The sequence below is a fragment of the Mobula birostris genome, chromosome 31, assembly GCF_030028105.1.
Source record: "Mobula birostris isolate sMobBir1 chromosome 31, sMobBir1.hap1, whole genome shotgun sequence".
Lineage (NCBI taxonomy): Eukaryota > Metazoa > Chordata > Chondrichthyes > Myliobatiformes > Myliobatidae > Mobula > Mobula birostris.
In genome coordinates, this window is record NC_092400.1 from 18551100 (window position 1) to 18574992 (window position 23893).

General features: G+C 36.5%; 1 protein-coding gene across 4 annotated transcripts in view; it reads left to right on the forward strand.

The window, feature by feature from the left end:
• The window catches only part of clip1a (CAP-GLY domain containing linker protein 1a), a 148453-nt gene that overhangs the window by 65728 nt on the left and 58832 nt on the right, over positions 1–23893 (forward strand). For 2 of the 4 annotated variants that reach the window (XM_072247818.1, XM_072247821.1), the window contains exons 5-13: positions 1799–2015; positions 3150–3347; positions 4799–4902; positions 6822–6882; positions 12576–12680; positions 16513–17454; positions 20874–20990; positions 21503–21560; positions 22639–22722. In XM_072247818.1, coding sequence (XP_072103919.1) covers positions 1799–2015; positions 3150–3347; positions 4799–4902; positions 6822–6882; positions 12576–12680; positions 16513–17454; positions 20874–20990; positions 21503–21560; positions 22639–22722 — 1886 coding nt within the window. The remainder of the gene's footprint in view (positions 1–1798; positions 2016–3149; positions 3348–4798; positions 4903–6821; positions 6883–12575; positions 12681–16512; positions 17455–20873; positions 20991–21502; positions 21561–22638; positions 22723–23893) is intronic. The other 2 variants (XM_072247820.1, XM_072247819.1) reach the window with 2 other exon arrangements.

Consider the following 23893-nt stretch of genomic DNA (forward strand, 5'->3'; position numbering starts at 1 on the left):
CATATTAGCCTCATTTGATGATCCTTCAAATATATCATCCTTCCCAATGCTATAATCGTTTCTTCAACCGATTTTTATTTCCTCTGTTGTCTGAAGACCCCATAAACAGGAGTGTTAAGATACCATAAGCCATGCTTCAGAAATAGCTGGAATATCATTTGCCACATTCGCTGCACACCTTACATTTAAATATAAAGCTTTAAACACATTCAGTTTGCTTTTTATATTACTTTCTAAAATTATCTAAATATGACAAGTAACTAGGATTAAGACATTTGGAGAGGAAAGATTTATTTAAATAAGTTTTATCAAGTGGTAAAATACAACTTTAACTGTGTGACTTGCATCCTTCATCATCAGCAAGAGTCTTAAATTTATTTTGAACCAGTTTTCTGGAACATTATGGTAAATTTGCTGCATTATCATGATGGGTTTAGAAAGTCTGTTTGATTTCCATATCCTGAGAACCTCTGAGATGAGAGAAATAAACACTGGGGCTGAATATGCCATAAATGTAAAGGTATCAGCAATTCCTAACCCAAAAGTTTTTAAATCTTTGAATGGACTGAATCCTGATGCTGTTGTGAGTTATAAGTTTTGGATATTTCTCTGGTGAATTAGTGAAGCAATTGAATGAACTACTGAACAGCCAAAAAAAAATCAGAGTTCATTAGTAAACTCTGAAAAGAAAGCTAAGCATTTACAGTATATCATGTATTTTCACAACTGGACCCAAACTACTTCCCACTCATTAAGTTCTTGAAATGTAGTCATTTTGTGTTAGATGATCAATTAAATAATTTTAATTATATTTGTTTGGGAACAGATAATGTCCAGCAGGCATGAGTGGTCTCAACTCTTTCCCAGCAGCATTACATCTTTGTTTTAAATCAAAGATACTGGCATGTTACCTCACATGGGGGGGAAGGGGTGGTAACATTATCTCACTGTATAACACTCCTTTGGTACTGCATTTAAGCCTTGGTCATGTACACTGCTAAATGCTTGGAGAAGGCTTGAACTAATAAGAGAGACCAGTGTGCTACAGCTGAGGAAAGACGTTCTACTTGTTGCTGCATCATTGCCCTAGTGGCCTGGGTTCAGTCTTGGTTATGTTCTTTGTAGAGCATGTAACTTCTCCCATTGGCCATATAGGTTTTCCTCGGGTGCCTCACTTTCTTTCCATTTCCCAATACATGCTGATAGTTCAACTGGCTGCTATAAGTTGCCTTCATGTAGGTTGTTGACTCTAGAACTGGGAGTTAATGGGTTTGTAGAAGGTGGAGGACACAGGAAAATAAGTGGGAATGAGAGCAATGGGAGTGATGTGAGAGCTAGTGTGGAGGCTGTGGTTAAGTATTTTTCTTTGATGTCATAAGAAAAGTGTAATATTTAAAAGTATATTTGTGAATTGCTGATTTTGACCAGAAGGGTTCATCCAGGTTGGTTTTTGAATAAAATGTTCATAAACAAAGAGAATAAGTAATGCAAGTTGCCACTGAATGAAATCTTAAAGCTATAAATATAAATGAGCATAAAAGATGTTATTATGGCAGTAAATATTTGTGTATTTTGTGGCAGAAGTGTTAGGTCATTATACCACTATATAGTGTGAACACTCAGTATCGATGGCTAATTTTACTACTCCATATTTCAACAATACAAATTTTAGAATGGTTTAAAGATTTTATACATTTATTACTAACCCCTCCTCTACTGGCTAACATTAGGTAAGTTTCAAAGTACTGTATACAAATATAAGAAAAAAATAAAAGTATCTGTTTTATTTTTGCTTTAGGTACTTTCAGTGCCAGGCAAAGTATGGTCTTTTTGCACCAGTTCATAAAGTTACCAAAATTGGATTTCCCTCAACGACACCAGCTAAAGCCAAGACAACTGTACGGAAAGTAGTAGCTACCCCATCGAATCTCAAGCGGAGTCCCAGTGCATCATCCATCAGCTCTTTAAGCTCTGTAGCATCTTCCATCGGTGGCAGACCTAGTCGATCAGGATTGGTAAGAAATTCAACTGATGCCAAAAGTTGTTTAATCTATCCTGGGGTGCTTTGCAAGATGTTTAAAGTAAAAATTTCAGAGAAGTGTACAAATTCTTCCTGATCCTCTCATTTTGAAGAATTATTTCTAAGGTGTTTAAAGAGTAGAGAAGAATGAGATGGGAATGCCTTATGCCTTACAAGGCACGGAACGAAGACTGTGTGGCGTGCCACTACTCACGCAGACAGTAGGTGGCCGTTGACTCACAAGGAGTTCATCGGCCCTTTGACAGGTTTTGTTATTAGTCCTGCTGGGTGCCTACACATCCTCCTCCCTGGTTAACCGAAGTGCACCGGGGGTGTGCTGGTTGAGTACCCAGCCCGAGACAGGTAGTACTGGGCTATGTGGTACCAGTAGCAAGGCAAGGCCCTGACCTGACGCCGGCCCCCTAGGCCTGAGTCGACATAGTAGTAGTAGATGGGAAAATTAGCAACAAAAAAGGGGAGAGAGGAGAGAATCAGCGCAAGGCCCTTGGGATGGATAAACAAGAAAGAAAAGGATGGGGATGCAGAAAGATGTGAAAGAGGAGGTGAGAATGTAAAATATGAGGGCAGGAATCGGGAAAGGTGGAAGAGGTGGGAGATTCAGAAAAATGGGTAAAGGTGTGAGAAGAACTGGGGAGTATGGTGCAAAATGGAGGGAAAGAATAAAAAAGGAATGGAATTGGAAGAGAAAAAAGGATACATTGGAAGGGAGCAGGGGAAACTGGAGTTTACAGCAGGAAGGTTGAGGAAGTACATTGATTATCCTCAAGTGTTGGGTTGCAAAACTATTTTAGATTTGACGCTAGGGAACCAATCAATGATTTGAAGAGCAAGGGACATTATTTAGGTGACTAAGGGACATTGGCACATCAGAAATCCATTTTTCTTATCATACCAGTAGATTTTTTCAACTAACTAAATAAGTTATGAGACATTTTAAGTGAGTATTTTTCATTACTGTACTGTGGTAGAGAAAATCACTTTATAGGAGAGAAGACCATTTAAGTGCACAAGGGGGAAATTAAATTTTGCAATCAAAAATAAGTCTGCGGTAATAAATGAACTTAACTATTGTTCTAACAAATGGGGTGCCAATTTTTTTTTCCTTCAGCTAACAGAAACCTCTTCACGTTATGCAAGAAAAATATCAGGCACCACTGCATTACAGGAGGCTTTGAAGGAGAAGCAGCAGCACATTGAGCAGCTGCTGGCTGAACGAGACCTGGAAAGAGCAGAGGTTGCCAAGGCAACGAGCCACGTGGGAGAAATCGAACAGGAGCTCACGTTACTTCGGACAGGTCACGAACAGGTAAAAGCTTAATGAAACCGTAAGCTTAATTGACAAGTAATAATTTCTTGAAGGTACAATAGAAACTGGATTAAAAAGATCTGTAACTACTGTAAAACAGCTAGCATTAAAGACAGAGGCGAGAATAGATTTGAGGTGCAATATGCTATTAGACGAGATTTACCCATGATTTATTTCATTGAGAGTTTACATGTATTTTCCTAGAGTATGTCTGTTTTATTTGGAGGAAAATAATGGCTTCACGTGAGCTAACAGTGTTGGTGTCCAATTCAGTGTAATGGATCTTTGCCCAAATTTATCGAACACTTCCCTCACCTCCAAACCCACCAACCAATTTTCCTTGTCGATTGCCAGAGTGGGAAGATTCGCTCTAGGTAGATGTAGCCACAAGAAGCTGCGGATGCTGGAATTAAGAGCAAAAAAGAAAGGTGTAATTGATAAGGAAGCAATGAAAGAAGTCAAAGCTGTCTTCCTTCTGACGAAATAATTGGAACACAAACATAACTTAACCAACCTATAATTCATCAGAGAAACAATTGGAAGAACTATTGACGACACTCCTGTCCCAAGCACTGATGCCAGCTAATACAGTATGTTCTGGTATCAACAGGAGATTGCAAGTAAATAAGCAGCATTCATCTCAAGGTTGGTGAGGCAATAGTGAATTAACCACCATGTCAATCAATCCAGTGTCTGCTCTCCATCATTCTTGCCCCTTAATATAATGGCAACACAAATGCTAGTGCTGCAAGGAAATTAACACCAAAGGACTCAAAGACCCCACAAATAAAATTTTCAATCAACGGCTCCTGAACAAACAGCTGACTCAATTGCAAGGAACGGCAAAAATTTTCATATTCCCTAAACTACCCTGACATCTACTCTAACTGATACTTGGGAAGAGATTTTTGGCTTTTCTACTGCTGAGAACCAAACCTGGTGTGATGAAATGGACCTGGATATCATTGTGCTCTCCAATCATAATTTAAAAACATTCTTTGACTAGAACTGCTGTCACGCCACAAGGTGGAAGAAAGCAGACTTATGGACATCTGAAGGCAGAGTACCAACAAAAGAACAGACTGTGAATGAAGTTACAGGTGACCCATCAACTAACTGTTAACGCTAGCGTGTATAGATCTTTTAGTTTAGTGAAGATTGTTTTTGCGGCTAAATATTCAAGGATACCTTTTGCTGAGAGCCAAGAATAGAAGTAAGCTTATCAAGAACATTGTAGCACTTAATTGCCTGCTGGAGGGAGGACTTGAATGAGGCATTCGAGTGCTCCCTCAATAGAGGCATTTTCCTGATGCAGGTGTCTTGGACTGGATTCTACAACAGTATTATGCATTTGAAAATCATTTTTTGTCTAGAGTGATGGAAAATATAAGAGCCACTTAATCAATCTTCTGAGCTTTCCTGTAGTGTTAACATTCAATTTCTTAATGCAGAATGTATTGGAGATGGAGGCGAAGATGGACCAGTTACGAGCATTAGTGGAGGCTGCTGACAGAGAGAAGGTGGAGCTTTTAAACCAACTGGAGGAAGAAAAAAGGTACAAAGTGCTAAGATAATGTCTGAAATAAGTTACTGTGTAATATAGATGAAAAATTGTAAAATGAAACCTATGGAGTCACATTGTTATTTTGTAGAAAAGCACAACGTAGTGTCTGCAGACTCAGAAATCAAGTTATTTTTGAGTTGGAATTGGCTTATCATTGTCACATGTACCTGGTGCAATAAAAAGCTTGTCTTGCATTCTGTTCATACAGATTAATTCATTGTACGGTACATTTAAGTAGTACAAGGTAAAACAATAACAAAGAATAACTTTCTCTATAGAGAATGTTTATCTGCATTGCACTATCAGGTGCAAGGTCATAGTGAAATAGAATATGAAGTTACCGGTCCATCTTATTGTACTAGAGATCCATTCAATAGCCTTATAACAGCAGAGTTGAAGCTATCCTCAAGCCTGATAGTACTTGCTTCAAGCTTTTATAGCTTCTACCCAATGGGAGAGGGGAGGAGAAGAAGAGATTGTCTGGGTGGATAGAATATTTGATTATGCCAGTTGCTTTACTGTGGCAGTGAGAATTATAGACTGGTTTCCACGATGTACTGAGGTGAGCCCACAACTCTCATGATTGTTTAATGTCATTTCCAATACACAAGTGTAAAGGAGATCAAAATAATTGTTACTGCATATCCATTGCAGCACAAAGAAAGCACAATGAGATAAAGAACACAATAAATAAATAAATATATATACCTAAGATAGCTTGTAAATATTGATTGTGTCCATAAAATGACTCTAAGCACAAGGTATCAGTATGTAAAGTGACTCTGACAGGAAATGATAAAGTAGTTGTGGTAGGGTGTGTGGAGAGGTGGAGATGTTGATCAGTCTCACTGCTTGGAGAAAGTAACTGTTTTTGAGTCTGGTGTTCTGGTGTGTATTCAATGTAGCGTTCTCCCTGACGGGAGTGCGACAAACAGTCCATGAGCAGGTTGGGTGGGATCCTTCATGATGTTACTGGCACTTTTTTCTGTATATATGTTCTCGATGACAGGTAGGCTGGTGCCAGTGATGCGTTGGACAGTTTTCACTACCCGTTGTAGAGCCTTCCTATCTGCCGCAGTGCAGTTTCCATTCCATGTAATGATGCAGCATGTTAGGGTGCTCTCCACTGCGCATGTCTAGTAGAATGTGAATATAGATTGCATTGTCCAACTGCCTTCAGCCTCTCTGCAGTTTCAGACAGAGGAGTTGCCATACCAAGACATGATGGATACAAATAGGATGCTTTCTATGCTGCGTCGATTAAAAATTGGTAAGGGTTGACAGGAAAATGTCAAAGTTCCTTAACCTCTGGAAGAAGTAAAGGTATTGTTGAGCTTTGTTGGCCGTGGTATCTACATGGTTGGATCAGGGCAAGTTGAATGGTATCTGCCATAGATCTGTTTCAGCAATAGGTGAACTGGAATGGATTGAGGTTGTCTGTGAGGCTGGAATTAATGTGAGCCATGACCAGCTTCTTGAAACACTTCATGGTCGTAATGTCAGAGCCATTAGGTGATAGTCATTAAGGTCTTAGATAGATAGATATACTTTATTGATCCAGAGGGAAATTTGGTTTTGTTACAGCCGCAGCAACCAAGAATAGAGCGTAAATATAGCAATACAAAAAACCCCAACAATCAAACACCAAAATGCAAACTATGCCAGATGGAAAATAAGTCCAGGACCAGTCTATTGGCTCAGGGTATCTGACCCTCTTGAACTTAACCTTATAGTTTTACCGCAGTACCTATGTAATATATTCCATATATAAAATGAGAAAAGTTTGTATTTTAAGCAGAGTTTCTTTTTGCTGTAAATTCTTCCTTTTATTAAAGGCCATCAGCCAGTGACAATTTTCCTGCCTGATAGTATTTCATTTTTCTCAAGAATTGCTTCTATTTTACCAACAGAAAAGTGGAAGATCTTCAGTTCCGTGTAGAGGAAGAGTCCATTACCAAAGGTGACTTAGAGGTAATAATTCCCTGGATTTTCAGAGACCACAAGCAAAAAAAACCATTACCATTCTGTCTGGTAACTTGCATGTAACAAAACATGTTTGCATCTAAATACTTAAAAACCAGGGAATAAGGATACTGAATAAGTTTTTCAACACCTTTTGGTATAAAAGGGATGAGAGGCTGTGAACAGTTCACACTAGTGGCTGAAGGCTGCTGATCAATGGAGAATCTGGGCTTACATCTCTAAGCATTCCAAATTATGATTGGGTGATTTGGTTATTTGGCATGGTGCTTTGGCTATGTGGTTGCAGTGGTGGCAAAAATTTCTTGATTAATTAACAGTTATGACCTTATGCCCACAAATATTTCAATTTTAAATTATTAACATCATTGTGTTCAATTATGGATGAAAGTTTATTCTGTATGTGTTTAACAAGTTCTATTGCTGCTTCAAAATTGCTTTACATTTAATTTGGATATATTCAAATATTTGAGAATCCCATAAATAAGTGAACTATGCATATAAAACTGGCAGTTCTTGGTCTATTGAATCAAAATTAATTCAACTTTAAGTTTTTTAAGTAGTTGTAGCATTTTTTAATCTCACAGTTATTCATTTTGTAATAACCAGTTCATGAAAAAATCACAAATATGAGGGAAGAAGTAAGAGCTTTAGGAAGCCTTTGATCGGAACTTTTACCAAATACTGAAAGACCATTGGAGTTCAAGTTGAGTGCAGCAACTTTCAGGAGTGGATTTAGGTAATAAATTAAGACACATACACAAATAGTCTTGCTTCTTATTCTTTAACTCTTCAAAGCAATAACTATTTAACCAATGAGAGCTACCTAATCGATTTACTTAGATTTAAGGTGTAATATAGTTTTGGTTGCAAATTTCTAAATGTGCAGTACTACACTAGGATGGAGTATTTATAATCAGTTTGAAGAAAACCTTAGTGAGTTAAATGGTATATAGACAAACAAAAGATTTGGTGTTTAAAGATCTATAAGTGTCTGAATCAAAATTTTATTATTTGTTTGCAGTTTAAATTATTTTCCATGTGGTTTAAAGAAAACAAAAATAATATTTGCATGAAGAGGAGACCTGACGTTTAACATTAGACACTTTATTGTATTCAGCATGTCAGCACAAGTCCAGAATGTTTACCAGTTCATTGGAATTTATAGTAGAATGTAAGATTCAGTTCACAGTGCCCTTGTCAGGCAACAGGAAGAGAGTTCTTTAAGCCTGCCCCTACACCATTTCTTCTGGTCTGTAGCCCTGTAGATGGTGGTATTTCAAGTGCTCATTCATTTACTGTTAAATGAGAGAGGTTTTGCCTCCACCTCCTTTTCACATGGAATTCCTTTTTCCTTCACTCTTTAGAAGATTTTTCCACAACCCCCTCTAATCTTCCTATCAGCCCTCTTAAATCTATAGCTCTTGGTTAATGACCTCTCTGTTGTGGAAAATAGATCCTACCTATTCACTGTGTTTCAATTTAAAGTCTCAGCTTTCTCGGCTGAAGAAAACTTTGAACCTGGTAATCCCCTTGTCAATCCGCTGTATATCCTCTCCAGTGTTATCTTCTTATGTGATATACGAAACAATAAAATACTCCTGCTGTGGCCCAACACGGATTTTTCATTGCTCCTGCTCTTAAGTTCTATATCTCGCACAATAATGAATAATATCCATTCTTTCAGGCACCCTCAACACAGATTACCATTTTTGGATTCTAACAGGGCCTATTCTTTCCTTTGTTATCCTTCTGTCTTCTGTATATTTCAGAAACTAATTGGAATGTTTCTTGATTTAACTTGCTAATATTTTTCATGGACATTCTTTACCTCCCTAATTTTGTTTTTAATTTTATCATAGCACACTCTAGCCCTGCTGCAAACCTGAGCTGATGAACTTGTGAAGTGTTTTTTTTTGTTTTTTCCTCCTTTTGTACAATATGCAATTTAACATCCAGGGAAACTTGAATTTAGGCATCTCACTCTTTTCCTTAGTAAGACATATTTACACAAGTTCCTTCCAGCTGACCAGCTGCATTCCTATATAACCCAAGACCAAAGTATACCCTTTAAACCAGCAGTGTGCTAAATGAAACTGAATTTAGTAAGTTCAAATCAAATAACTATCATAGAATTGTTACAAGAAACAGAAATGGGCAAAATGAATCTGAGGAACTCTTTAACCAAATCCTGCCAGTTTTATCTGAAACTTTGGATGTCTTCAAAAATAGTGCTGTTTAAATGCAGTAATTCTAATATAAGGATGCTTCTGCCATTCGGTAGAAATGTGGTGATAGTGATAGTACCTACAAGGTAATGGTCAGAATTTAATTATAAAATATAGAATATATTTGGCAAGCTATGTTAAAGCATAACTAACATATTGCTAATCTAGTACAGGAATTTGGGCAATCCCTGGGGTCTCAAATTCAAATGCAAATGAATTTCATAATTTAGAAACTAATGCATTCCTGTATCATGCAGAAACATGCATTTTACCTCTTCCAATGTCTCTGCTGATTAATCCTACAAGTCCCTGGACAACAACAACCAGTAAAATTCTTGTTTTGATTCACAAACAACGCAGCAATAACTTATCACAGCAGAAGAATAAATTAGTTGCAGCTAACATTTTGCACTTGGCGGATTCACATTTTGGTCTGGTTATCCTCCTAAAATAGACAAAGCGTAAATGATGAGGACTGATACAGGGGTTGAAGTGCTTTTCCCAGTCAGGTTGCAGCTGATGCACATTCTTGTAGGAATCTGAACAATGGAAAACAAATTAGGCACTGGGAATATGCTTCTGGATCCATGTTCTTTAAGGAGGAAATTACTGCAGGAAAGGAAAGAATAAAATCATCAAGAAAACAGTGTGTATTTGTGGGTTACAGTCTTTCTTGAAATGTAGATTAAAGCAAAATGGTTGGTATAGGGGTGATTTCTTTTTAGGCTGGTAGTGTAATCTTCAGAGTGATGCTAAGTGGGGTCAATGTATGCAAGGATTATAGCGACTTTCCTACTGTTTCCTCATTAAAAGGAAGTGGCATGTAGAAGACAGGTGAAGACATCCAATGTTTAAAGTTTCTAATTTGAGTAACCCAAAATTCTGCTTAAAACCAAATACCAGAACTAACTGCAGTAACTGTTTTCTCAGCATTGACTATGCATGTTGCTTTCACAGCTGCGAAGAATGAAATGCATTATCTATGATGACGAGTAACTGCTGTAAACCCCTCTTATTGGTTTATAACTAGTTTTGTTATTACTGTTTGACTGTACTTAAAACGACAGTCTTCCTGAGCAGCAATTGATGAAGGCAGGTTACTCAGTTTCTTGCTTATTTTTAAAAGATAGGTTTCATAGGCATCAAAGGAAAATTATCCATGGCAGTTTAAGTTTTATGCGACACCTTGATTTGACAGATTTTGATTTGTTTACTCACAGTGAAACTTCAAAACACCTTCATGCATTTCATGAGGCCCATCTACATAGTTAATTCTGACACCTGTGAGATTTGATTTAGTGGTCAACAAGTCTTTTCCTGCTAAACCTGCCACTCCACATTTTTGCTATGTTCTAGAAACTGGACAACTGTGGAGAAAGATTATAGCAAAGAGAAAATATTCTGCTGTTTAATCTGAATTTCCTGCATGCATCTATATTTGACCAAATTATTTCATGTAAACAGAGGCTAAAATATCTCTTAAACACCATATTTACTCACCAAATTAACATCACATTTACACAGAAATGTGAATGTTGACTAAGGTCAAATATTATTTAAAGGTTGCAAAATGTTTTATGATTCCCCCATTGTTATTCAAGGTTTTCTTCAAATGTGGGTCTTTTCCCCCTTTATTTGCAGCCAGTAGCTTTCCATTAGGAATTATTCAGAACCCAGATTTTTGTTATATTTATTTAAATTATATAATGTTGATTTTGAAATTAAACTGATAAATTTAATCACTTGTTTGGATTGAGGCCACCATCATTTCAAAATTTGAAATTTTTCCTTAAGCACTTTCTTATACTTCTCAAAATTCACCTGAAGCAGATGTTAATTGTGCTGATTGAATCTACATTGTTTCATTGGCCATTGCTAGTGCTGACTACCTTTTTAGTCTAGTGTTCTGAATTCCTGTTCATATCCAGCAATATCAGGCATCAGCAGACCTTGCATTTTCCCTTTGAGAAAAGCCTAGCATGAAATGATGAATATTTGAATAGCATTCTAAGTGATTGAACATCCTTGAAATTCATTTGCGTTACTTTGTGCTGCCAAAATATATTTAATTAATCAAATTCTCTTGAACCATTTATTTCTTTCATTAACATGCCAATTTAATCTGAACCATCATTTTGATATATCAGATTTTGTAAATACAATAAAGAAAAGTGTGTACAGTGTTTCATTTTGTATGTACATCAGATTATATGGAAAGCTAATGGATTTAAATGTAATGACTCAAAGATTGCTAGACGTAGAACTGATTAAAAGTGAAAAATAATTTCAGACTATTCTGTGAGATTCATTGCACTTTCATGTTGAAAGTGAAGGAGCTGCCACTGTTCTTTTAAAAATCTTGTCACTTGCTCTTGTTCCTTTTGTATTATCATAACCATTGTGGAATTAAGCTACAGTCAAATTATCCTTTTCTCACTAAAAATTAAACTAGCCATCAGCTGTTCATATTGACTTAAGGCCTTTGGATGGGTCCAAGCAAGCCCTTTAAAGATCTAAATATTCAATTTTATCACAGGTACTGTAATTTAGTTCCTTCATAATTGTGCAAAGTAGCCTTGCGTAGTAATCCTTGTATTGATGCTGAAGCATCATTTGAAAGGATGGCTGAAGTAGTTGCTGTTCAAGCCCATCTTGTTTGGTCACTATTGGAATTTTAGTTGTGTATCTTTCAGGCAGTCCCCTTGTGTGCATCTAGACTAAAAGTACAATCATAAATCCCTTTTTCAAAATCTCCCAAAACTAGCTATTTAAAACAAACTAATATGATTTTGTAATGACCCCACAAGTTATGAAAGATTAACGTTTCTCAGTAATACGCATGGAAAATCAACTCCAAACCCAAGTGCAATGAAGACCTATTGCATTTTTTTGAATGCATGATGAGAAATTCACTTTAGTTTATGATACAAGTGAAGTCACAATCAAATTACTTAAAATATACATCAGTACAGGAAACTCCAAGGAAAAAAATATTTTGAGGGATTTTGTGTTTTTCTCTTGATTTACTCTTAGGATATTTTACTGTTTTAAGGTGTAAATCCTGTTTCTGAATAGTTAGACCGATGTTTCAAATACAGAAGTACAAGGGGTTTACAGTAGTAAACTAAAATTTAAATATTAACTGTTCTGATTTGAACAATACTGATATTAAACTGTGCACTGACTGCATGAAACTTTTGAATCTGCCTTTTTAAAACTGTGTTTCTTTTAATTGTTTCTCATTTATCCTTGCCAGTATATACTTCTGATACCATTTTCCATTAAGCATTTCTGTTTGCTTCCAATTTATTTCTCTGTCCATTTGCCCTTTGCTTTCCTAACTATTATAAAAGGCAGAAGGTGCTGGTGCATAAGCCTGCATGTGGCTCCCTCCTGTCGTGCTGGCATGTGATGGTGGCACTGGTGTGTTCTCTTCCTCTCCCTTTTTACTAACAGACGCAGACCAAACTGGAGCATGCCCGCATTAAGGAGCTTGAACAGAGCCTGCTCTTTGAAAAGACCAAAGCTGAAAAACTCCAGAGGGAGTTAGAAGACACTAGGGTAATGGATTTCACAGTTTCAATGAGCTCCATTCAATTATCAGCATGTACCCAAAATGGATATAAGTTGCTAACATTAACATTGTTGTATCACTTTATCCCTGCAAGAGACATTTACCACTTAGCTAAGGACATTTTAAAAATTATTTATATGTATTGTAGAATGAGATTTTGCTATGTGTATCTTTAAAGAATTTTTTGCTTTTCTGGTATGTTACTTGTTGATATCTGCTTACTCCAAGCCCTGCCTTAAATGAGGAGGCTAACTGACTGTCTGCTCACAAACTATCAACAAAGGGAACTTTTTGTGGGAGATCTTCCAGGTTAATATCCTTCAATTTTCTGACTCTTTCTCAGAAAAATGCTTCCACACTGCAACTTCCAGAAGACATAGCTGAACGCAATTGTTAATGGATGCAGTCCCACATTCTACCACAGAGTGGTGCATTATGTCAGAGTATCACTGTGATAAGTGTCATCTTTATAGTTGGTTACATTTGGACAATGATAAATACATATTTTAATTCAGTTCAGGAAATAAAATATATTTTAAAGATTAAGATGACTCTATAAGTCAATACTTTTTTGGAAGATGAGTATCATCTCCAAAGAAATGTGAAGAACTGTTTCCTTGAATTGTGATCTAGTTCCAACAGTTAGTTTCATGTGGTGCACCTACTACCTTATGCTGCACTATTTTCAAACCAGATTGATCTGGCGATGCATTTTTATTTTGTCATGTTTCTTTTTTTTTTAAACCTTCGTCACCTGTTTAACTGGTCACGCCAGGCATTTCACAGTAATAGTAAAAAGCTGACTGATGCCCTGTGGTTTTCTGCAGTTTCGTTCCTCTCCCTGGCCAGTGCTATTAAGCTGAATTAGATTGCTCAAAGGTTCTATAACCTTTCTATTTACATGATCATATCACTTAACTCCATAAACTCAACTTTCTCTGCTCCTGCAAAAGCCTATCTTGTGCTGAAACACTGCACTATACTTCAATAACTCCTACTTCTACTCAGAATCAATTTGGACACCCCAGTAACCCATTACCATAACATAATTCAGGCAAGTCTTGTTACCATCACACTGTGGTTGTTTGCCTATACTTACTTCCATTGCATTGACGCCATGAATAGAAAGTTCTTATCCTTGTTTACATGGTCTTATCTAACCCTATGTAGCCTCAAGCAGTACAACTGTGCTTTGAGAATTTAAGATCTCCCTACTTTGGCGGTTTTTACATTGACCGCTACTTTCCCCCTCGTTATTGGCAGCAATGCCTTCAACTGTCTAGATTGTAAGCTGTGGAAATCTGTTCCAATCACTCCTGTCTGTGTCTCACTCCTCCTTTAATAACCTCTTAAAATCTAGCTCTTTGATTAAAGCCTTCAGTCCAGCCAGCAAAAATCTCTTACTTCAGCTACAATATATTGCAGCTGATAAATGCATTTCTGCTTGGCATTGACACTGCACCAAAACATGGAAAAAAAAAGTTTGAGGGAAAAGGTTTCGGATTTGGTAGAGATTGGCGCACAATTCATCTTGGGTGGAATTTGAATGTGTACAGCTATACAAAATAATATTGTATGAGTTTCATCCATGTTTTGCAATTACTTGACAATATAATCTATAACACTTCGAAGCAGAATTAGCTATCGAAAATGATTAAGTACACAGTTAAGATTTTAAATGTTAGCAGCAATTTCCTTCTCATCCTAATTTTTTTTTACTTTATCAAAGCTGTTTGTTTTCATGGATCCTATTCAAGATGGAAACTCCTGCTTGCAGTTCAACATAAACACTTTCATGCACAAAATGGCTGATTTTGCCTTTTGTGACTTCAGATACGGTGTTTAGCCATTGGTCAAATTGAATTCTCTTTCAAAAGCTACATTATTTAATCCTTTCTGTTTCCATAATTGTTGAGTTGGTGAGTGTTTGCTATTACTGACTTATAATGTACTCCAGGCTGCAAGGAGCTCATCAAAGGAGAGAAATAAAAGTAAGAGTGAACAGGATGTCCAAATTATGAAATGTTTCCAACAGTTTTAAATTTTAAACTGAATTTTGGTGCAGTAGAGTATAAACTCAACATGCTTCTCATAAATCTTGAAATAGATTTGGTATAGGAATTTTCTTCCAACCATGTTAAATGCAAGGAAGCAGTCTTTTTAAGGAGATAAGTAATACTCTGTCACCTGAGTGATCATCAGATATGGAGTGAGTTTGATGATTAAGTGGTTCTGGAGTCATGGCATAGCATACACTGATGAGTTGCAAGTGGGGATGGGGAGTGGATTTGGGTGAAAGTAGTAAGTATGGAGCATTTGAAAGAGCAGCAAAAGGCCATTTCCCCCAAACTGCAAGAAATGTTCAGGCTGTCAACAAAGCCCAGCCACCTTCAGTTGCATTATCAATGATCCTGCTTCTATCATAAGGTCAGGAGTTGCAATCTTCGCTGGTTTTACAATGTTCAATTCAACTTACAATTCAGCAAATGAAGCAGCAACCTATGTCTCCATTTAGCGAAACTTGTTAACATTGATGCATGTGCTATTAAGAGGTTCATAACATTCATGCCAGACATTGACATCCCCCACAAGTAAGAGTCCCGGCTCCCTATATTTGATCTGAGAATACAACACCATTCCTTCATTGTTGCCCCATCACCATGAACAACACGCTTTCAAGATGATGGTTCACACTACCACCTCACAGCACTTAGGGATGAGCTATAAATGCTGGCTTTACACCTGAGGGGAAAAAATAGTAAGAATATACTGCATCGTAATTTGCCTTTATTTCCTCCACCCCCCCCCCGTTCCTCCTGAAAGCACTTTAGATAGGATATAATGGTACTTTATCCAAGTAACAATTTCTCGTCCACATTCTCATGGTGATAATATGTAATCTGGCATACACAAGTTTGCACATATTTCAGCTTTAGCAAAAAAAAAAGCAGGAATACACAGAGCAGCAATTTTGGATTTCTTTATTTTTAATTAACCCCCCTCAAAATTCTGAGGAACAATGGCATGTTCATCTTTACTGCTAGGATCAGTTCGTTCAGCAAAGACTGGGAATATTTTTTTTATTAGTTTAATATGTTTATAGAAAAAATCTTATCATCCCAGTAGAGTAACAAGCTGAGTAAGTTTTTCCATACTGTATATATGGATCTTGTTTTGTTATTTTATGCATTTTAATGTAACCCACACTAGGGCAAATATAGCAAGGGTACCAAAGGGTATCAGTGGCCATGGAATTTCATGGAAACATGAAACACACCACCCACAGCCTCAAACACTCTCCTTTCTCCTGGGGATTGTGAAGCTTGGTTTAATGCAATTCTATAACCATCAATCGCCCTCTGGTACTTTTCCCACATTCCCATTTTTCATGTGTCCCAACTGTGAAGCCCAGATGCCTTTTGGGTATTACATCCAACCCGTTTGTGTTGGCAATCAGATTTTGTATTAGTTTTCACTGCAGAGTGCTCAAAGTGAGGGCCTATCTGAATTTTTGGTCCCAATCAAGCTGCATGCTGTTTGAATTGATATACGGTAGTTCCACATTATTCTTTTTCCACACAACTACTAATTTATGTTCTACATAAAACTTTAAAATGTATTTGTTAAAGCTTATTGAGCCTACTGGCCAATATGAACCTTTGATTATATGGTAAGGCTATTGAATAATGTAGTAATTTGTATAATGAAAATGAATAATATTAAAATGGTTTTAGCTTTTATAATATTGTAAGGGAATTAGGGAATGTATATTTCATTTTGTTAAATTTGTGTTTCATGGTGGGGGGGATTGTACTTCAGGTGGCTACTGTGTCTGAGAAGTCACGGATTATGGAGTTAGAAAGGGATCTAGCATCGCGCACAAAAGAAGTCTCAGAGCTTCAACAAAGACTTGTGAGCATTGATGTTTCTGGTAATGTGGAGAGTGCTCCTTTGTTGGAAGAAATATCTTGTTTGCGAGATAAGCTTGCAACATTGAACAAAGAACATCAAAGTGAACTTAAGACATTGAAAGAAAAACTTGAAAGCTCAGAGGAAGATCACGAAAAGGTACTTCAACAACTGCAGGCTGCAACTGAAAAGGTATCCAAGGAGAACGTGACTCTCAAGTCCAAATTGGATCAAGCCGCTAATGAAAACTCAGAGGTGGTTAGTCTGTGGAAAAGTAAGCTAGAGTCTGCAATAGAGTCTCATCAGCAAGCCATGCAGGAACTCAAGTCTTCTTTCAGTAAAGGAGCAGATTCCCAAACTACAGAGCTTCTGGAGCTGAAGAGTAACTTCGAAAAGCTGAAAGCCGACCATCGATTGGAACTTGAGAATATTAAAATTCAGCAAGATAATGAAAAGTCAACCTACCTAAAAGAAACTGAAGATTTAAAATCTCGGCTATCAGAAATCACTTCAGAAAAGGAAAAAGATATAGATAATCTCAAGTCACAACTGGAATATGCTACAAATCAGCACTTGGTAGAAATGGAAGAAACTTTGACAAAGCTACAGGAAACCAAAGACAAGTTACAAGAATTGCAAATTTTGCAGTCTAAGAGCAATGAACAGGCACAAATTGTTGAGGAATTAACAGCAAAAGTGGCAGCAGCAGAACAAAAGGTGATGGGTTATGAATTGCTACAAGAAGTTGAAGCACAAGAAAGAGAAGAGATCAAAAGACTTGAAGAGAAGCTTGCAGCTGTCGAGTCAGAGTTGAAAATCCGTGAAGCTTTAAAGCTTTCTGAAGAGAGCAAGGTTAGTATATGCTTTTTCCATCTTTTATTCAAAAGTCATCTATGAAATAGAGGGTTAGAATGATTGAAACTTGTAATTTTTTGTTGTATATTTTGTCCATTTAGTGTAGTTGGAAAGACGTTTCCTTAAACATAACAGTTTAAGTGCATATTTTCTTCAAAAGTAAAGACATAATCCAAAAGCTAAGCTTTTGTTCAGTTTGATTTGGGTTTAAAAATTGATGAATCAGGAAAAAACCTAATCTATGATGTTAATGAGCTCTAACTGATATAAAGACTAATTATTCAGGCTTTTGCATGTATACTTATGCTAAATATAAGCAAGTTTAAATTCTGAACTATATTGCATTAATATGGTTTCATTATGCACACATCTGAAGATTTGCTTCCTTTAGTTAATATAATTTTGAGTAATTTGTGTATATTGATTTAGTACAGTTGTTATCAAAAAGAAGATTATGTTAATCAAAGTTCTTATAATAAAAGTAGTAAATGCAGGAAATGCTTGAGCAAATCAGGCAGTATAACAAAATTACCATTTGTTATTGATCTTTTGTTAGAACAAGTTAGAGATTTAAAATACTTCAATGAAGTACAGATGAAAGAAAGAATGGTCTTTGGAAGGCAGGAGAAATTAAAATTAGAACATAGAAACAAGGAGCTGTCGGCCGCTTAGCCCTTCAGACCTGCTCCATGCGTCATTAAGATTGTGATTTTCCTTCCACAATGCCATTTTGTGCCACTTTCCCGACATCCTTCAATTCCCATAATTCCAGAAATGTATTGATTTCTACTCTGAATTAACTCAATTATTTGGCATCCACAGTAATCCAGGTAGGGAATTCCAAAAATTCAGCACTGCTTGCGTGACAAAATTGTTCCTCATTTCAATCCTAAGGACAGTTCCTTATTTGGAGATCATGACCCTGATTCTAGACTCCTTGGCCAGGGGAAAAGTCCACTCTGCATTCACTATACTGAGCCATGCCAGAATGTAATAGGTTTCAATAAGAAAATCCCCTCTTGGAAGCAGGCTAGTGAATCTTTGATGCACTCCCTTTACACGTGGTATATAATTTTTAAATAAAGAAATCAAAAAGTGCAATTTTAAAGTCCCCATATAATTGCAATGAGACGATGTTATTCCTGTATTCAAACCTCTTGTAATAAAGGCCAAAATCCCTTTGCTCTTCCCTAATCACTGATGGATGTAGAGGTCCCTTTGAACATCAACATTCTCTCACCACTTAAAATAAATTGTCTTTGTTTCGTGCACCAAAATGACAAAAAGGAAAGGTACGTCACATCCGGAGTTTTTCTGGTTAGCGGACGATTTCCCTCCACGCTTCTCTGACGTAGTGGGGAATTGCGTACGAGGCAAGTTACAGCAAAATGGAGAAGTGTCAAGAGAGAGGCAACATTGAAATAGACACTTTTGCCTATCCAGTCTATGTTGTTCATCAGCCACCTATTTATACTGATCCTATTGTATTCTCCCTGGGTTTTAATCAACATCCACTCACATTCTGTCACTCGCCGACACACTGGGGGCGGTTCACAGTGACTGATTCATCAGTGTGCAATGTGACAGAAAGCCAGGAGCACCCACAGGAAACAAGCAGTCATGGGGGGAATGTGCAAACTCCACAAAGACATCGCCCAGAGTCAGGATTCAACCTGGTTCTCTGGCAGTATACTAGCTGCATACTAGTGATGTAGACAGTAAAATCTATTTAAAAAAAAAAATACCAGACAGATCAACACTTACAACCTATCTCAATATGATCTGTTTCTGGCTTAAGTTGATTAGGCTGACCTGGTTACTTGTATTGAGTTTTGATCTTGTAACCTCTCATGTTGTACTCCAAGGTTCGGTTCATGCTATTAAACCATCTCTGGATCCCTCTTCATACTCACTTGCTGGTTCTTTGTTCAATTATAATTGTAGGCTCTGTGCTCACATGCACGGACACAGTATTGTTCAATACATAATAACTTTAATCTGTTTTCTTGTGATATTCTGAGTGTTTTCAATGTCCGATCTCAGTCACACATCTCGTCCATAGTTCACACACTACTGATTTGTAATCACTTGTCTAATCAAAGCTGGGGTTTCCACTTGTACTGCCGTCCCTGCCTGTTTCTTGTTTATCGTATTCAGCCCAATGTCCCTCCTATTTGGAGCTGCCTTTGTTCATTCTATTTGTCCCTGTCTGGCCTCAATAACTTGTTCTGCTGTCTCTTGCTACATTTCTTTTGTAATTGTCCCTAATTTGTAATAACAGCATTAGGGAAATATTCATTTCTCATCCTGCTTGATTAACAAAGTTTGCATTCAGGTGACAGCTGAATTCCTATAGACCCCACACGGAAGCAACCTTACTATACGTACTGCAAGGTAATGGGAAACCACACTGGGACAAGACAAAAAAAATGGGTTAAAATTCAGCAGGGAAATGCATCTTTATTGGAGAAATCTTGCCAATTTGAAATTTATGTCTCCACGGATTGTACTTCATCTTCTGCTGATTTGCTGTGCTTTCTGTTTTAGATTTTCAGGGCCAGTTGTATTTTGGTTTTGTATTTGTTCTGGTTAACTCCTTTCTTGTTAGGCGCCAGTCTGTTTGAGAGATAAATGGTTACGGTACTTAGAATGGGTAAACTATTCTAAAGTTATTATGTTTTCTGTAGCTATTTCATATGGGATGGGTAGGGCTGTAGGATGGTAAAATCCAGACCTTTGATCATTTCTGTATTAGCTGTTTATTCACTGGCTCTCCATTATCAAATTGTTTCATGCCACATATTTGCTTGTAATTTATTGATTTATTCAGACTTCTTATTTGCATATGTTCCATTTTTGTAAATTAAAGTTGCAGTATTCAAGATAAAATTTTTGATCTATATTAAGGAAACCGTTTATATAATGTGAAGAATTTTTAAATGAGATTTGGTGAAAATTTTCTTGGATTTTTAGTCAACAATATCGATGTTGACCAGCTTAAAGCATTAACAAATTACATATAATTTAATGTAATAAGGCATTGAATTTTTAAAAATATTATATTTATGTCTGATGCATAAATCTATGGAAAAAGTTGTAATGTTAAAAAGATCAAAAAATTGAGCTGATGGAGGAATTCAGCAGGTCAGGTAGCATTTGTGGATTCCAGCATCTGCAGTCTCTTGTGTCTCAGTTATATAGATCTTTTTCTGCCTGCCATAGGTTCAGTCTCTTCAATGACTCTGACTGGCTTAAAAATTTCAATCTGTTCTTTTGCATATTGCAGCTTTAAATGTTCTTTTGCGTATTACAGTTTTTTTTTGAGAGTTGTTTTCTTTACCTAATGTTTCAATACATTTATTCCTTTTGCTTTTGTTTTTTTTTTTGTTGCAATGAATTTGCGTGCTTGTTACTAGGTTATTGATTTGGCCAAACTGCTGGAGGAACAACATCAGTCAGTTGTTAATCTGAACCAAAGTTTGACTGTAGTGAGCCAGGATAAACAAACTTTAGAGCAACAACTGCAGACCATGGTAAGTGGTTCACTGCACCTCAAGTTATGTAATACAACGTCTGTTTGAGGCAGGATTGAGATACTTTGCATAAGGTCGGTGTAATCTCAATTGTTAACATAATGAAATATGAATAGTTTGCTGCTGACAAATTTTTCTGTTAGTTTAATTTGAACAATGTAGTGTACAACTATATTAAGTTTATTCTGGTATTAGCTCCTAAAATGCTTTTTGTCTGTAGTTTTAAAAAAAGTTAGCAATATGTGCATTTTGACCGTGGAGTATTGGTGAAAATGTTGTACCTAGTTGCTCAAAGCAAAATTGGATCAGGAGTAAAATTTTCCATCTATTTTCAGTGGTTAGAAATAATCAAATCATAAGATCATAGCAGTGTGATTAGATTAAGCATTACTATATAAAGTAACTTTAAAACCTTTGCAATTTGTTTTTCTTTTTAATTTCCTATGATCTTGAACAGTAAAGATTAATTGACTTTTGAAATCTGTTTAAAATGATTTTTCATGCACTTTCAGAAAGAAAAGTTTGATGGAGTATCAGAAGCGCAGTACAAATTGCAGCAAACGTTAGAAGGTAACTTGAAAGTTTAGTAAAGTGAGCCTGTGCAGTAATGAACTTGCTGTGTACCAAATACATAGCATTAGTAAAGGTGCCTGGAATTAATTCAAATGAATATGGCATATGGAGGAAAGCAATAAGATAAAAGTAGCTTTTTCTATATATTTTGGATAGATGTGATAAATGAAGTTCTAGGTGGGATGAGGCTAAATATGAGAGATGAAAGAACACTATACAAGTACCCAGTCTAACAAATCTGGTAGAATTTTAATGTGTAAATGGAGGGACTCTGATAAGCATTCATATGGTATTTAAGTGATGTCAGCATGACAAACAAGGTAACTAAAATGGGGGGGGGGGAGTTTAATATTTAGAACTTATAAATTAATTGTAAAGACAAACTGTCTAAGATTTGCAGGTGACATTGTCATTTTAAAACTCTTTTACAAAAGATCTCAATCTCTAGAGATGGTCCAGACAAAAATCACTGAAATATTAGTGCAGAAAACTATTGACACTTGCCAAATGGGAGATGAGAAAGTAGAGCTTTTTAATAAGGGGGGGGGAAGCACTTTTAAAAGGGATTAGTGATAATTTGGGATTCTGGGCCACAACTTCTGTATTTTTTTTAAACAAAAGATTTAGTTTGGTTTTTAAAAGATGACTATTTTATGGATTTCATAAGCAAGAAGAAAGTAAAATTGGATTTTTCAGTTTTTGCTATATTTATTGTGGTTGTATGCTTCTGTGATCCTACGCTGGGAAGCATTGTTTATTCAGTGATTGCATCCTAAAATGTCCAGCCACTATGGGAAGTTTTGACTCTAATTTTGCAATATAGGATTTGTTGTGGGATAGCATGCTCAACATCATTGTACTTGCTCTCAGATTGAGAAAGTTAGGTTCCGGAAAGTAGAACATCATCCAGTATCACAAATCACCATAATAAGTGTAATATTGGTGTGGCTAAATTGTACTGATTTTGCTCGAAACTTTGAGAAGGGTAATGATTAACCCCCAAATGTTTGGTCTAAAGTAGTATTCTAAAATGTTAATCTGTCATCTTATACATTTAAAATATTTTCTTGATTAGAAACACTCACAAAGCTCCTTACAAAAGAAGAGCAGAACACTTCACTTTCATCTGAGGTAGCAGAGCTCAAATCTCAGCTTTCTGGTAAGTTATTTTCTGAGATGCACTGAGGATTAATTTCTGATGTGTTTATTTTCTTGCAGGTAGTTTGCATCTTTGCTCTGGATTGGGTATTCAACCATGTAGAAAATAGGCAGCCATTTAGAAAGTGGTTTAACCAGTGCCTGGTTAAGATGTGTATGCACTGTAGAAGCACTAGTGGAGCAGGTTCAATTGTTTCTGAAAAGGTGTTAGGACAAGTGGAGTTGTTCTTGGAAGTGGTACAGACTTGATGGGCTATAGCATTCTTCGATTTTCTAAATGAACCAAGGAAAGAATGGTGAATGTTGTTCACATACTATAGTATGATCCCGTATCATTTTAGCAGCTAGAACTTTGAATAGCAAATTAGGTTTCAATTTCCTCTGAACAAAGCTGGAGATATTCTCCTTATGGATTGGTGAAACTTAACCTAGATTGGATATTCTGGTGTAAGAATGAAGAGTTCAGGTGGCAATCAGTTCATAAGTCTTTGAACTTTCCACTGTGTATCAGCTGGATGAACTTGACATCTTCATGGTACTTCTGACCTTTCATCTTTGTTTTCTTTGACTAGTGAAACAAACAGACCTTTGCAACTTTATACTTGATTTTTAAAAATAAAAGACAAATTAGCCTGTGTGATATGCATTGATCACTGGTAAGGTTTTACTAATGTCTAACAATTCTTAATAGGTATAGTGAGCAACCTATTTAAACTGTTGTAGTGAGGGTGCTGCCACCATGCTATTTGAATACGATGTCTAAATGTTTAGAGCCAGTGAGAATCAAGGACCATTTGTATATTTTCAAGTCAGAATTGAAGATGATCATGCAGTTAGTCATGTTCCCTTGTAAGTGATGTACTTACCTTTTTGATTGGAGGAGATCATGGATTTGAATGAAACGCTGAGGAAGAGAGTGGGGAGAGATTCAGAGGCATATTGGATGCTTTTGAAAGGGGTAGATTGGGAGGAGAGAGAAAAAGGACAGAGAGGAGCAATGTGCAAGTAATTGGAGAATTCAGTGATTGTTCCATTTGGCATTATGGTTAGATGTTATTGTAGATGAAGGTGAACTGCTGCTTCACATTGCAAGTAGGTGAATTTACAAATTCTTAAAGGCAAATGGAAATAAATTAAAGAGCTGAGTTATTGGATATGTTGTCACCAGTAAT